We start from the raw sequence: 14,423 nt of genomic DNA on the forward strand, positions 1-14,423 counted from the left end.
AGGAGTTTGATTTGATGGTCATTGTGAGTCCCTTCAATTCAGCATATTCTGTGATTCTATGAACCACTGAGGTGATTTGGCACATCAAATACAAAGTATAAATGAACATTTAAAATGTCACACTCTGACTTTTAGTTTCCCCATGTAAGCTGTACACAGGTTTCAAAATATATTAGCGGTGAAAGTTTGTAAATATTTCCATGTGCATTTTGGTTCAGTACTGATCAAGAAAGTGAATGTGGCTTTTGTGACAGACTTAAAAGACAGGCTAGTGCTTTGAAAGCACCTCCACCGTTATCACAGGTGTTAGTCTAATGCATTTTAAGAGGATTTAAACATTCATTTGTCACTTTCTAGTAAAAAAAAAAACTGCAGGTAAATCTGTGGGTTCCTTTGATATTGCATCAGACTGTGAACCAGTCTAAAACTATCTATTCCTTCAAATCTTTATGGACATGCCCCTATTTACTGAAGAGTTTGTGGTCTTTATCCTAGATCCTTCATGGCCACGAAGGCCTTTCTGTGATAAATAAAGATGACTCTCTGTGGGATTATTGTTTTCCTCCCGTGTCATCCACCTCTGCTGAGAGAGGAGAAGGTGGAGAAAAGGTGGGGCTCTGGCTCGCCGCCCACTCTGCTGGAAAGGTAAACTGTGCCAATAGGCTGGGCAGCAAGCAAGTGCTGATCCAGACACCAGCTGCTGCCAGCAGAGCCCTTGCCATGCAGGCAGAGGAGGAACCAGCACAGAGCTTGTCATCACAGTTTGTTTTCTGGGCAGTGCCTGAAGCTACACAGTAGTGCACCACCCTGAGTAGTAAATTCACAGGAAATCTTGAAATGTTCCTCGTTTGCAACTGTGAACATCAAGAAAGTATTCTCTCTATTTTTAAGTTAGAGGTGCTCCTATTTATTTCTCCTAAGGACATCTAGTGAGCTACTTTTGTATTCTTAATGCCTTGAACCTGAGGTAATTCTCATACTGTACATATTGTAGATACCTGCTGGTGATTCACCTGAAAAAAAATGGAGTGTAGTTTCATTTTAATTATGTAATAATTTATACCACACCCCTAGACTGAGACTGCAGCATAAGAAGAGCTGCCAAGCCAATAGAAGACAGAGAAATAAAAAGGTTCCAAAGTTTCATCAACCACACCATGTCAGGTACAGGGTGTTTAAAGGGTGTTTAAAGAACATGGCAGACTTTTTCCCTTCATGTTGTCTTTTAGGGGACAGTAAACAGCAGACTCTTGGGAAAATTCACAAAGCACCAGTACAACTGGCCAGAGGTAGAATTACAACATGATTAACTTCCCATTCAAAAGAGGGAAACAAATGAGAGAAGAAAAGTTCTGTAGAATAGACAGTCATTACTTGCCTGTGTTTGCAAGTGATATGAAAGAATTGGTAAATGCAGTTGGAATCAGTAGAAAACCTCTCAATATTAGTCGGCTTTGGATCATTACAGTGATGTTGTTCAGATAATTTATACTTCCTCCACCCCTCTTTGACTCTCCAATTCCTTCCTTGATGTTTTTCTGGTTTCTAATTCTGCATATTGCTCACAGGGTGAGGAAGGTGACCGCAACCCTTCATAAAAAGAGAAGCTCTACCCTGTCTTGTCACTGCATAACCACATCAGTTCAGTGACACTGTGGTGAAACAACTGTGTACTTCATCTCAGACCAAGATCTCCTGGATTTGTACCACCTGACATCTTGGGAAGACACCCTTTTCTATTCTTTAGTCATACCTAGCTAACCCAAATCTTCTGGAAAGAGACATAAGCAGCAGGATTGGTCTCAAGGTATGTAAGCAAAAAGAAAAGTATTATTATTTTGTCACATATTGGTATTAAGGTGTAAAGTTTATTAAATCTGCAATGGGAGAATTAAGAAGCCTTTGCTGGCCTCAGAGGCTCAGATGATGGAAAAGTCACCCTTTGCACCTCTGATCATATCATGACATGATGGTGACTAGAAAAATTGTATTGTACATGATGTCAATCTAAACAAGTTCACAGTGAATGCCTCAAGGTAAGGAGGTGAGTTATTTTTTCATTTACCGCCTCGTGCTTGTAACTCAAGTCTGAATAAGGCTTTATGTATGCCAGAGATCATCTGCTGCCTTCAGATGCTTTCCTGACAATAGCATCTGTTAAGGTGCATCATTCTTTTAGGGCTATGAGTCTCATATTAATACAATTTAGTGATTTCAGCAGGTTCATGAGGTCTGTATTTGGGGTAGGAATGAGTAAAAGGTAGGCCTTTGAGAGTGCATGTAGTAATTTAACAGGATGAAGCTATTCAAGTTCTGTTCAATTTATGGAGAATTGTAGAGATTATATGATATGTCAAAGATCTTTTTTTCCTAAACAATTAAGGAATATGGTGATGTGATATAATATTGGTGACCTCTCTTTTTAAATCTTTGTGTGCTTTGAATTGTTGAACTAAGGCAGTCACAAATAGGTAACTCAGTAGAAACAGCAGTAGCACCAAGCTGCAAGGCTGTAGCACTTGCTGCTTATGTAAGTTTTGTAACTTTGCATAAGTACATATGTATTTGTCTTTTTCTGTAGTGTATTAGTTGTGACTTACAAACAGAACCAAAACCTGTTTTCATTTATGTTCCTATCAATCAGGATTAACTGAAAGGTGCATCAGAGGATGCAAGTGTGAAATGAGAATTATGTCTGTAACTATGAAATTCTATAAAATCTGTGCTGTAATTTATCCATTCTAAAACTTGAAAATGAAACCATGAGATATCACTACCTCCTAACCATGGAAAATTTCTAAATTTCAGTGAATTATTTTCCTGCAAAAAATATCTAAATGTACTAGATATTTAACCCAGTCTGTGAGCTAAAAGATAGTTGTGGACAATGTTAATAAAGTTTCTCCCATACAATGTTAAATATTTATATAGAGGACTGTGAGTGCATATAATTCTTCTGATTATAGTATGACTATATTTTTTTATCTCAAAATGGTAATGGCCTTCTTGAACTAGAAACCCTGGTATTGAGTATTCACTACAGACATGGTTCATGAGAATTGTCTTCTAAGGGCATTTGGAACTAACTTACTCCACGAATGACTTCAGGAGTTAGTAGCTGAAGCCCCAGCTGACAGTCAGGGTTTCAAAGGCAGCAGTTGCTCCTCACTGCCATCACTCCCAGCTCCAACCATGCTGCTGGCTGGAGAGCTGAGTGTGATGTGTGGGAGGAGTGCAGGCTGCTTGCAGTGGAGAACATGTGATGTTGTGTATGCAGTGTGCTGCACAGGAAACACTGGGAATATGCCACATCCACAGCTTATAGAGAGGAGTTTTCTGTTTTATTGTGTCACTAGACCATGCACAGAGTGTCCCTTCTGCAGTCTTCTTCTTAGTCCTGCCCAACTCTACAAAAGCTTGGCCTGTCTTTACCCCACTAACTGGAAAAGCATCAGTCAAGTGATGTGCTACAACTTCACACGGCTTCCAAATGAACTGTTTCGGATCTGTGGAAAATTATTTACACAAGAGGCTCATAAAGTTTCCCTTTCTGATAGTTCTGCTGGGCTGGGTGGCCCAAGACCTTTACTTCAGTTTCACAAAAATTCGGAATGAGAGGGTAATTCTAAGAGCACAAATTACTTGCATTACAGGAAGAGGTAAAGGTGAAGTGAATTTTAGTGGCACGAGCATCTGTGAGGCAGTGAGTTGCATCTCTGAAATGCTACTTTCACAAATTCAGACTCTCTAACTCTCTTTGGCATGGCAAAAAAAGAGCAATAAACCTCCCAGAGAGGAATGGCTGTAGGTAGGTCACTCTGACCAGCAGGTCAAGCAAGATTACCCAGCTCAGTACAATGAAGATAATTTTACATAAATTACTGGCGTTTTGATTCAAGTCTGTTTTATTATGTAGCTAAGATTTCCCAAAGGCTTTTTTCAGTCATACAATATGACGTGGTGTTGAAAATTGATTTTGGATTTTCTCTGGATAGTACTATTGCCTTCTCTGACACTGTTTGGAGAAGTATGTTCTCACTGTACAGATGAGTATGGGTCATGCAACTATTAATCTTAGGAAGCATCTTAAGTTGCCTAGAAAGGTTCTCACCCCAGCTGGGCCCAAGAACATGAGCTTTGGCCCACTGGGTCTGTCCCAGTAAATATATTTTCATTAATGTCAGTTCATTTGTAGACTAGGCCTCGGATTTCAAATCATGAATAAAAGTTCACATGAGAGGAATAGCAGAAAAGAGAGGAAACTGAAGGCTACTTGCCCAAAACATATAGAACAAAATGGCATGGAAAACAAATGTTGGGGAAAAAAAGAATACATGGAAGAATAAGCACAAAATCAATACCAGATCTTTAAAACAAAATCCCCAAAGTTCTATGGTTCTTACACCCAAGACTGCATCAGTGTATTATAGAGATCAGCTTCAGTCCAGGTTATGTGGTTGTCTGCTGTGTCCACTTTTAGTCACATTTAACCCAATTTTTATGTCCTGATGGCTGTTTAATGTCCTTTAATGCATTGGTCACAGAAATTTCTCTTCCTCTATTGACATCATGGGTTTAAACCATTTCCCCATCTCTTTTAATGTACATCATGCTCCCGCCCTGCATATGTGTCCTGAAATAGTCTCTTAGGCAAAACGACCCTCCCTTTCCAGAATATTTTTACATGGCATGATGGTGCTCAATCTGCCCTGCGGCTCCTAATCGTTGGTGCTGGGCCAGGACTGCATCACACACCCTCTCGTCTCCAGTGCTGCTTCATCCCTCGCTCCACCAATTTCCAGATCACACCACAGTTTTAAATCACGAGTGAATGGTAAAGCAGGGGTTTCTTCAGCAGCCTTTTCCATCCAGGGGGTGGGCAAGAGCCTCTAGTTTTCTTCATCACACTCATGATACCTTTTTCTAGGTCTTAATGCCAAATACCCACCAAACTCTTCACTGACTTCCGTAAGTTTTGTGACATAAAAGGAAAAAATCTCTGAAGGGTTCTGTCTTTCAAAACAGAATGGGTTGAGAGACAGCAAGACAAAGGACAAGCTTCAGTATTTCTACATAAACAGAAGACAATTACCCAATAATTCAGAAATAGCATGAACTACCCCAGCAAAAGTTACAAAAACCCTTATCTATATCCATGTGCTCTTTCAGATGGCTTGTCAAGTTTTTGTATGATTAGTATCTTTTTAGGTTCTTTCTTTGTGATCCTCAATTGACATCACAGACATTTTACACATAAGTTTCTCAAAGATTAAGAAAAGAAAAATCGCTGTTCCAAAACCCCTAGGTTGTCCAGGGCAGGAGCTATCTTTGCTCTCTTGCAGATGCCATGCAAGTGCAGTTTGGCACTGAGTCTCAAAGGAGGCTTCTCAGCACCACACAAGAAGAACAAAAGATGAAGCAGAAACTTATCGGCAATTTGCTATGTGACTCAGGGCAGTTCCAAGCACCCGGGTTTCTTGTTCCCCCTTGAGTTCCCCATGTATCAAGCCATGGTGCCTTTCTGAAGTAAATTCAGCTTTTTCAGTGGTATTTGATAATTTTTTAGGCTGTTAAGGACCAATGACACAATATTTGTTCAAAACTAGTAAATGTTTTTATTTGTTATTTTGACGCATTCTTGTAAAATGCATATAATTTGCTCTCAGATATTCCTAACAAAATCAACAGGACATGTAGGGCCAACTCCCAAAACACATTCCTGAAGAATGGGTGCTCTGGGACTTAAGGAAAAGGTCTAGCAAGCCCTGAAAATCTAAATTCCTATCTCTTTTTTTCCTTTTCACTATGTATAGCAAAATTTTATGAGCTTGAGGCTACACAACTTCAATTGTTATAATTACATAGCCAGGAATTTTACAATTGTACAGTAAGTCAACCCTCTTACAGGGACTAATGTTTAAATTGCAACTTCTAGACTGCTTAAAATGGGAAAAAGACTTATGTGGTTAAAAAAGTTTGCTATTAACTGAACCTAACCACAATAACTAACTTCTATTTGCAATTTCTTCCTGCTGTAAATTTGGGGTTGTTATTTTTTGCTTTCGTTTTTAGGCTCAGGCCGATACTATGATGGTCCTCAAACAGCTAAATCATAAAAAGAGATTATGTGTTGGCCTAGAGAAAAGGCTTGGTTAACTGGTGCATACTAGCTAATGCTGATCTAATTTTAAGCTCTTTTTGCTATATAAACAAATTGGTTGGTATTAGACTTGTCTTACTAGATTCCTTACGTGTTCAGTTACGTTTATACTACAAACTGAAATTCCTGAAATATTGCAGGCTAGTTTTAGTAGAAGAAAAATGTGACCTTAAAGGGTCAATTCAGTAATACTACTAGCAGTGAAGCTGAAGAAAAATAGGAATAAGATTTTGAAAACTCTACAAAGGCATAAATGTGAAATTGCACTGGTGAATAATTGGTTTTTATTTTTTATTTGTAAAGGCCTAAACTATTTTACAACAAGGATTTTGTCATCCAAGTGAATTGATTTGCTTAGGAAATATATTGAAGAGGCCTATTGAAACAGAGATGAAGCTCTACAAACAGGAAACAGTTAAAGAAACTGGGAGAGCTGAACATGCCAATCTCACAATTTTATGACATTGGCAAATATTCATATAGCCCCTCTCCAAACTAATGCCCTTTGCCTAAACAAAGGAGCACAGCACCCCAATTGTGGGGATTACAATGCACACTAGAAATAGCCCCTTTGCCCTTTTTAGGAGGGACACACAGTGCCAAGAAGCCTAGAGAAAAACAGATTCCCATGTTGCATCACACAGTGTACTCCTCACATTTCACTCAGCTTTTCCATCAGATATATGTGACTAAAGAATGGGGGACATGGCACTTGGCCCCACTGGTGCTCTGGAGACGCAAGATCATGAGTTTGGTAATTAATAGGCTTTCACTCTTTTGATATGCTGTACAAAAAGAATGGAACATAAAAAGCATATACTAGTTTGATGTTGGGTACTTTACACCCCTGCTCAGGTATAAAAGGTTAGAAGTTACAGCTGAGGCAAGAGAAGTTCTTTTGGTGTAGTTTGCTAATGATGCAGTTGCGGAAATATTTGGGTGTTCCTGCAGAGGTTTTTGTGCCTGTGCAGCTTTAGTAACTGTTCTAGAATAGGGAGAAGTTCATTAAGATTTAGGAGTAAAAACGAGTAAAAGGAGATGAAAAATGACTGAACAGATGATGAACAGAGCTGTGAAATCAAGCTCCGATGATTTAATAGATGACCATTCATTCCTGGAGATATGGAAACTGACAGTGTGCAGTGACTGAACCAATCCACATGCAAAATAAAGTATGTAGCCTAGCCTATTTATTTTCATAAAGGTGCAAATTAACATCATGCATGCGGCTCATTACTGCGGCATGTGGCTCAGATGACCAGGGTAATTACTGAACTGTGGTGACTCAGTCAACTTCTACCCATGGTAACAGGAAAATTAGAGATCAATGTTTTGCTTCTGCAAATTTGTGGTTTTGTTTCTCTACATACAGCTAGGACAGGCAGCTGCCTCCCATAGGTACCTGCACATGTGGGCTTGGAGAGAAGGGAATGGAAGCCAGCATTCTTAAATGTCTGCTGAGGAAACGGGAATTAAGAGGAGACATGAGGCTGTCAAAGTGAAAGAAGATAAAGCTAAGGATGACTATAGCACAAGAAGTGTTATGTTACACATTGGGGCAAATAGAAACTGGTATTTTGATCATAATGCAAAAGCCTTGGTAGACAAAGGTGGGCATTTACAGTGATCTTCCAGTCATGTAGTACAGAAAATATGAACATGTCTTTCACTCCTCTGTTACTTGCAAATTAATACAGTGTCTGAATGTTTCAAAGCATTTTCAATCTGCCTTGGATGGGGTTTTCTTGCATATGGCAATGCCATCAGCCACATGCAGCTTCTGAGACCTATTTGCCAAGTCTTGCTTACTGAGGAAGAAACTCACTTTTGGAGCCAGAGAAGCTGCTTGCATCTGCTCTGTGTGGTTACTGAGCTGGGCAAGACACTTTCTGATGGGCAGACTATGCAGAAATATGAGTTCAAAACTGAAGGGATAGAAGAGTTCAGGGAAAGGGGTGCCATTAAGCAGAACCTGTGTGACCATCACCAAGGCAGCCAGGTAAATCGCCAGGTAAGGCAGCAGCTCAGTTCCTCATTCGAGACTCTAACTATAACTTCACTCAGCCTGCTTGCTCCTGTCTCCTGGTCCCGGTGTTGGCTGCTGGCCTAACCTGTCTCTGCCAACCTCCCACAGTGGCCGGGAAAGCAACATGGCACAAATGGGAAGGAGTAGAGAAACTCTTGAAATAGCTGGAGAAGCCAGGCTGCCCAGCGTCGGACGTGCCAGGCTGAGGACACACACAGCAGTAGTGCCAGCCAGACTTCCCCGCCTCCCGCCTGGTTTTGCTTTTGCTACAGGTGTAGCAGTCGATATTCTGGGGAAAAGGCGTGAGGGGGGAAATTCCTGAAACATGGCACAAATGGGAAGGAGTAGAGAAACTCTTGAAATAGCTGGAGAAGCCAGGCCGCCCAGCGTCGGACGTGCCAGGCTGAAAATGCGTGAGGGGGGAAATTCCTGAAACTACACACACAGATTTTAACGCGATGCCCACGTTTCCGCGAAGACTGTGCCGTTGCGCGACCCACTCCGCCCGGGGAGTGGGGTTGCCTTTTCCGTGCTGGGCTCTTTCCGCAGGAGGAAAACCCGAGGAGAAGCCTGCCTTGCCGTGCCACAGCCCTCCAGCCCCTCTCCCTGACCACGGCCGCTGCTAATTTTAAAAGTTGTTTGTGCCGCCTCCGAGAGAAGAAAAACATGTCCCTGAATGAACAGAGGTGACGAGAAACAGGCCTTAGGTGGCAGAGCCAGAGCTGGGCAGGGTGTGAGGCGGAGGAAAAGCCTCCGCTCCCGGCGGGGCTCAGTCTCGGGCACATTCGCCTGACAAGCACTGGGTTTGCCAAGTTCGTGGCAAAAGAGACAGAGGAGGGTCCTGGGAGCTGGCGCTGCCGGGGCTGACAAGCACTGGGTTTGCCAAGTTCGTGGCAAAAGAGACAGAGGGTCCTGGGAGCTGGCGCTGGCGGGGGTTTGTCGGTTTGTCGCTCCTCTCCCCCGCCTGTTACCCCATCCGCTCCTCTCCCACGCCGTGGCGTGGGCGGCGTGGGCGGCCGCCCTGGCAGTGCCCGCGGGGGCGACCGCGGTGTTGTGCCGGGCAGTCTCATGGAAACCGGCTCGCAGCGCCCCCGCACTCCCGCGCTGCCCGGGCAGCGGCCGGCCGAGCCCCGCCGCGCCGGGAGCTCCGCCGCCTGACTCTCGCCCCGCCGTGCCCGGCTGCGGTCTGGCCGGGCAGCCCGGGTGTCGGCAGTGCCGCCCGGCAGCGGGGCGGGGAGCGGGGGAGGTGGGGGCGAGGGAGGGGGCGAAGGCGGCTCTCACTCCTGTACTCTCCTCTCTTCCCTCCCTCTCGGTACCCCCGCCTCCGACCTTCGCCTCTCCCGGGATCGCGTCTTGCACCGGCCCGTCCTCTGAGAAGTGGCGAGGGGGCCCGGCCATGGAGACCCTCGTGCGCCCCGGGGCCAGCAAACCCCCCACCGGGTAAGCTCTCGCCGGGACCCGGGCCGGACCGGCCGCCTCTCCTCTCCGCGGGCGGGAGTGGCTCCGGACGGCGACAGCGGCCGTGCTGGCCGGCGGGCCGCGGTGCCTTCCCTCCGTGCCGCCTGTCTCGCTTCCCTCCGGGCGCCGAGCTCGGAGCGGCGCGCAGGTGTCGGCGGCCGGCCCGCTCGGAGCACAGCCGTGGGACGGAGCGGGCACGGCGGGGAGCAGGGGGCAGCAGGGCGGTGTGCTCGGGAGCGGAAAGGTCAGGAGAAAGTGCCTATTTCGCCTTTGCCCCGCGGGAGGGGCGCCCCGGGCCGGCTGCCGGCGCTGCCCCTCCTGCTGCGAGACTGGGGAGCCGGTTCGGTTCAGGGCTTGTTCCCTTCAGAGGGTGGTTCGGAGCAGCCCTGCGGGGCGAAGGGCAGCCGCTGCTTGTAGCTCCCGATCCAGGCCACCGGGGCTGGAAGGGACACTGGCGGGGAGGGATCAGGGGCCGCAGCGGGGCTCGGGGCAGACCCGTCCGCGGAGGGTCCGGGGAGCCCCCGCGGCCGCTGAGGTTCTCGCCCGTATGCCCGTCTGTCCCAGCGCTAGGACGCAGCTGACAAAAGCCTTTGAAAGGTTTATTCAGCCGTCCCAGACGTGGGTCTCAGTCCCACCGCGAGGCCGCGGCAGAGGAAGGAAGAGCACTGCCAACCGCGAATTAAAAGTGCCCAAAATTGTCCGAGGGTGGTGGGAGACCGCGGTGACTATTGCCTTTGGTGACAGGCACCGCTCTGGCAGCACTATTGCTAAGTAGCGGTCAGCCCGAGTGCAGACCGCGGGAGTGTTGGGGGTTTTTCAAGAGAACAGAGAAGTAGAAGATATGCCAGCAGTGGAATTTAATAGTCCGTTAATTAAACGACGAGAGCAGCAGCACGATGAGGTCCTAAGTGATCTCTTTTGTCAGTGCAAAAGCTGGGCAAGTTTTAAGGGCTGTGCTGTCTGCTCGCTGCAATTTACTGCTCTACTTCACACTGTACAGGCTGAAAGAGACAGTGATTGCTTCAGCAGCTTTTTTATTTTTAGTTCTAATGTTTATATCATAAATTTATTTCCAACAAAGTAGGAAATAGCTCTAAATAGCTAGTGGGCTACAGTAGCTTTGTTCAGTTTCATTTCCTTAGTTTGTGTTCAATAGGGAACCTTGCAGTGTACACAGAAAGTAGTATAGGGAGCAATGAATGAAGAAAAGATGCCATTGCTAGTGCTGTAGTAATGAAAACAGTGTGTGCCATGTTTCTTTGACTTATAGAGTATGACATAGCTTGCTGCTCCTTTTGTAAATAAAATACTTAATTCCAGCTGAAATTGAGCCTGTTTGATCATGACCTTTTAGTTTAACTTTCCAGGAAGATGTAAGGTGCCTCCCCTCTCTGTATTTAGTTGATGTAACAGTATAGCTGCTTTCAAAAATCCTGATGAAGAAGAGATCTATGGTGCCACTTTACATGTGGCTTTGAAGAGTAATTCAGATGCAGCGCTGACTAAAAATTTGTCTTGATTGCTAGGTATCCAAAAATTCATTAAAAAAATTTAATTTGCAATGGGAACGCATGTCATTGATGCATCTCAGAGAGGACCACTGGGGCCTGCGGGCATTTCTGAATAAAACTCCCGAATCCTTTTGTAACCAGTTTCATCTGTGTAAACTTGTCCACAGCCAGATTCAGAAATCACATGCATGAACAGAAGTTACAGTAACTGCATTAACTTCAGTTATATTGCTCCTGACATGGCTCAAGAAGATGAATCCAATGGTAGGGTACAGATGCACTTGTGATATTGTATAACAAAGTGTGTGGGTGCTAATCTGCTCATGTGGAAGCTGATGGCAACACTGTCATGTGCACCAAGAGGTGACTGCCTGTTTTATCTGAGCTTGTTTCAGCCTTGAATTACTTTGTGTTGCCTTTCTTGCAAGTCAGACCTTTCCAGCCTGGATGTGTCTGTGCTGTTAGCAGGGGACTTCACTGAATGGTTCCTAATTCCCTCAGTTGCTATCATCCATAGAGGACACTGGTGGATGTTTGATCCCTAATCAGATTTTACTCGCTCAGTGATGAAATCTGTTTGGGTCAGGAAAGTGCAGCAAGAGCACAGCTTTGTCCTTTTTGGTTTCCATATGAATCCAAATATGAACTGCATCTGTGGAGTGTGGCTGAGGACCTCTGGCTGTTAGGGCCGTTGTGACAGAAATACCTTCCTTTCATGGCAGAAGATGTGCTATGCACATTTCCAGCTTATTGACTGGCTTAGCTTGCAGTTATGAAAGGCGGGTTAAAATGACTGTAGCTTCAAAATTTTAAACAAAATTTAGGCAGAGCTCTTTTGTCTTTATGTAAATCATTAACAGAAGGATTGTGACCCTCTCTTGTTAAACAGTGAGCAAATTTAATGTATCATTTTGTGCAGGGTAGAGCAGCTCTGCTGTGTGCTTATGCTGATAAATTGATTACGTGTGTTCCACGGCACAGTTCCTTGAGAATTACACATTTAAATGAAGGGTACGGTTAGGTTTTTGGGTTTTGGGTTGTTTTGGTTTTTTGTTTTAAATGGCAAAGGAAAAATGGGATTTTTCCCATTTTTCAGTTTGAAAAAAAAATTGCAGATTTCAGGACCAGTAATTTTATTATTACTGATTCCTAGGCATAAGTTTTTTAGAAGCTTTACCAAGTAAATAAGGCTCTATATAATTAATATTTATTTTGATTTACAAAAGTGAATTTAAGACAATCAGTAACAAAAGTAGAAATGACAATTTACTCTGTGATTATGCAATGGATACTAAAAAGCAAATGCACTTATTTTAGTATCTTTCTGTTAGTATCTGCCCTTGTTTCGTTAGGGAGAACAGAGAGAATCTTCTCTGGCTGTTTCAGCTGTTTTCTTTTTTGACCATAATTTGGCATAACAGACATACACTGGTCATAAATGGCACTGCAAGCTCAAGGATCCATTCTGTTCTGCTCTGTTTGGAGCCCTGCAAAGAGCAGAGATCTTCCTTGGGCACTGAAAGCATCTCCATCTCCTGCAGAAGCCAGTAGTTTATGGAGCCATCTTCCTGCCTCTGTATCTGAGCACAGAAAAGCTTCCTCTGGAGTCTGGCAGATGTGGGGAAAGCCTCTGTGTTCAACTGGATGTATGAGTGCTTTCTTTAAGTAGGACTTTTACTTTCTGTGCTTCAACTTCCTTCCCTGTCTTACAGGGCCTTATGGTATGAACAAATACAGGCACATCTTAGCACACCCACTTTAGAGTGACTTCCCTGCTGGATTAAAGTGTCCCTGGAAGTCAGATATGGATGTGAAACATCAGAACTGGGGAAAGAAAACCCTCAGCTACAGAGCAAGTTGATATCTCAGCTTGTTGAAACCTTTTTTTACTGTTTTATAACTACTACACATAGTTAAGTGGGCTACTTTGTGAAACTGCACAACCAGCTTAAAAAAAATATTAATATTGTGTTTGGGGTTTTATTGTCTTGTCTAGGAAAGCCTGGAGAGCACTGTTTGGCACAGAACATCTCTTTGTCTGTGTAACACTAATTTTATCATACTCTAGCTTACCTCCAGGTGTTGCACAATTTAGGGTAAAAAGAAGCAACATGTAATTAGTTTTTAATTGGAAACCTGAGCAATCTGTATATATTTTCTATGTTTTGTATTTATATGAGATTTCTGTGTAATGTGCAAAGTGGTGGATGGCAAAGGGCAATGACTGCAACCAGAAATGTAGAGTAGCAGTGTGATAAAATCGCAGAGTGGTTTGGGTTTAAAGGAACCATAAAGATCATATCATTCCAACTCTCCTGCCATAGGCAGGGACACCTTCCACTAGACCAGGCTGCTCAAAGTCCCATCCAGTTTGGCTTGGATGGGATGTGTGCAGCTTCTCTGGGCAACCTGTTCTGCTATCTCACCACGTGGTAAAAATTTCCCTCCTAGTATCTCATCTAAACCTCCTTTCTTTTAGCTTAAAGCCATTCTGTCTTCTTCTATCCCTGCATGGTAGCAACTTTCAAGATTGCTACCTTGACCAGTTGCAAAACTGACACTTGTGCTTTTGGCATTGGCCTTCACATTGTTTCATTATTTGTATCTGTACCACTCTTGCAGAATTCAGTCGATTAGCTTCAATGCACTTCTTATATGTCCACCTGAGACAGGGAGCTTCCCTGTGATGTATTTTCCTGGCACCACAGTCAACATTAACCCTGTCTTCCTCTCAGTCTGGGCCCAAAGTATTTCCTTCTGTGTCAGTGGAGATACATCACATTAAATAAAACTCTGGTAGTAATGGCAGAAAAATTGTACTTGCTATGGCATAGAATGAAACAGGGCAATTTTTCTGTGTTTGGCACCTCCATATGAATGTAACTGTTGAGCTAATATACTGTAACAGATTTGTATTTTCAGTCATGACTAATATCTCAGGATTGCTGAAGATAAGGATACTAATTGTAAGAGTAAGCCAAATGGCAAGATAAATGCAATGCAATCCAGTCCTGACAGCTGTTCTTTCTGAAGTCCAAATTCCTATTTCTCATATCTTGTTTTTCCTTATTTTTCCCCTTTTCTTTTGTTTCAGAATCTGCCAGAATAGAGAATGAACATGTTATAAAATTTCTTTCATTTCTGTACTGTCTAGAATATTCAGAATTTGTTTTGATTTTCCCCATCTCCCAGTTGTCTCTCATTATTTTGGTTCTATGGAATATTTTATATTTTTTCATCTTGCTATTTTATGCCACTCCTACAACTG

The 14,423-nt window shown here is 43.7% G+C and overlaps 1 protein-coding gene across 1 annotated transcript in view; it reads left to right on the forward strand.

Moving 5' to 3' along the window:
• Positions 1–9,129: 9,129 nt before the first annotated feature.
• The window catches only part of COBL (cordon-bleu WH2 repeat protein), a 157,467-nt gene continuing 152,173 nt past the window's right edge, over positions 9,130–14,423 (forward strand). Inside the window, exon 1 of the mRNA XM_041411753.1 lies at positions 9,130–9,626. Coding sequence (XP_041267687.1) covers positions 9,583–9,626 — 44 coding nt within the window. The 5' untranslated portion in view covers positions 9,130–9,582. The remainder of the gene's footprint in view (positions 9,627–14,423) is intronic.

Source organism: Onychostruthus taczanowskii, unplaced genomic scaffold (assembly GCF_017590055.1).
Source record: "Onychostruthus taczanowskii isolate IOZ18803 unplaced genomic scaffold, ASM1759005v1 scaffold37, whole genome shotgun sequence".
Taxonomy (NCBI): Eukaryota; Metazoa; Chordata; class Aves; order Passeriformes; family Passeridae; genus Onychostruthus; species Onychostruthus taczanowskii.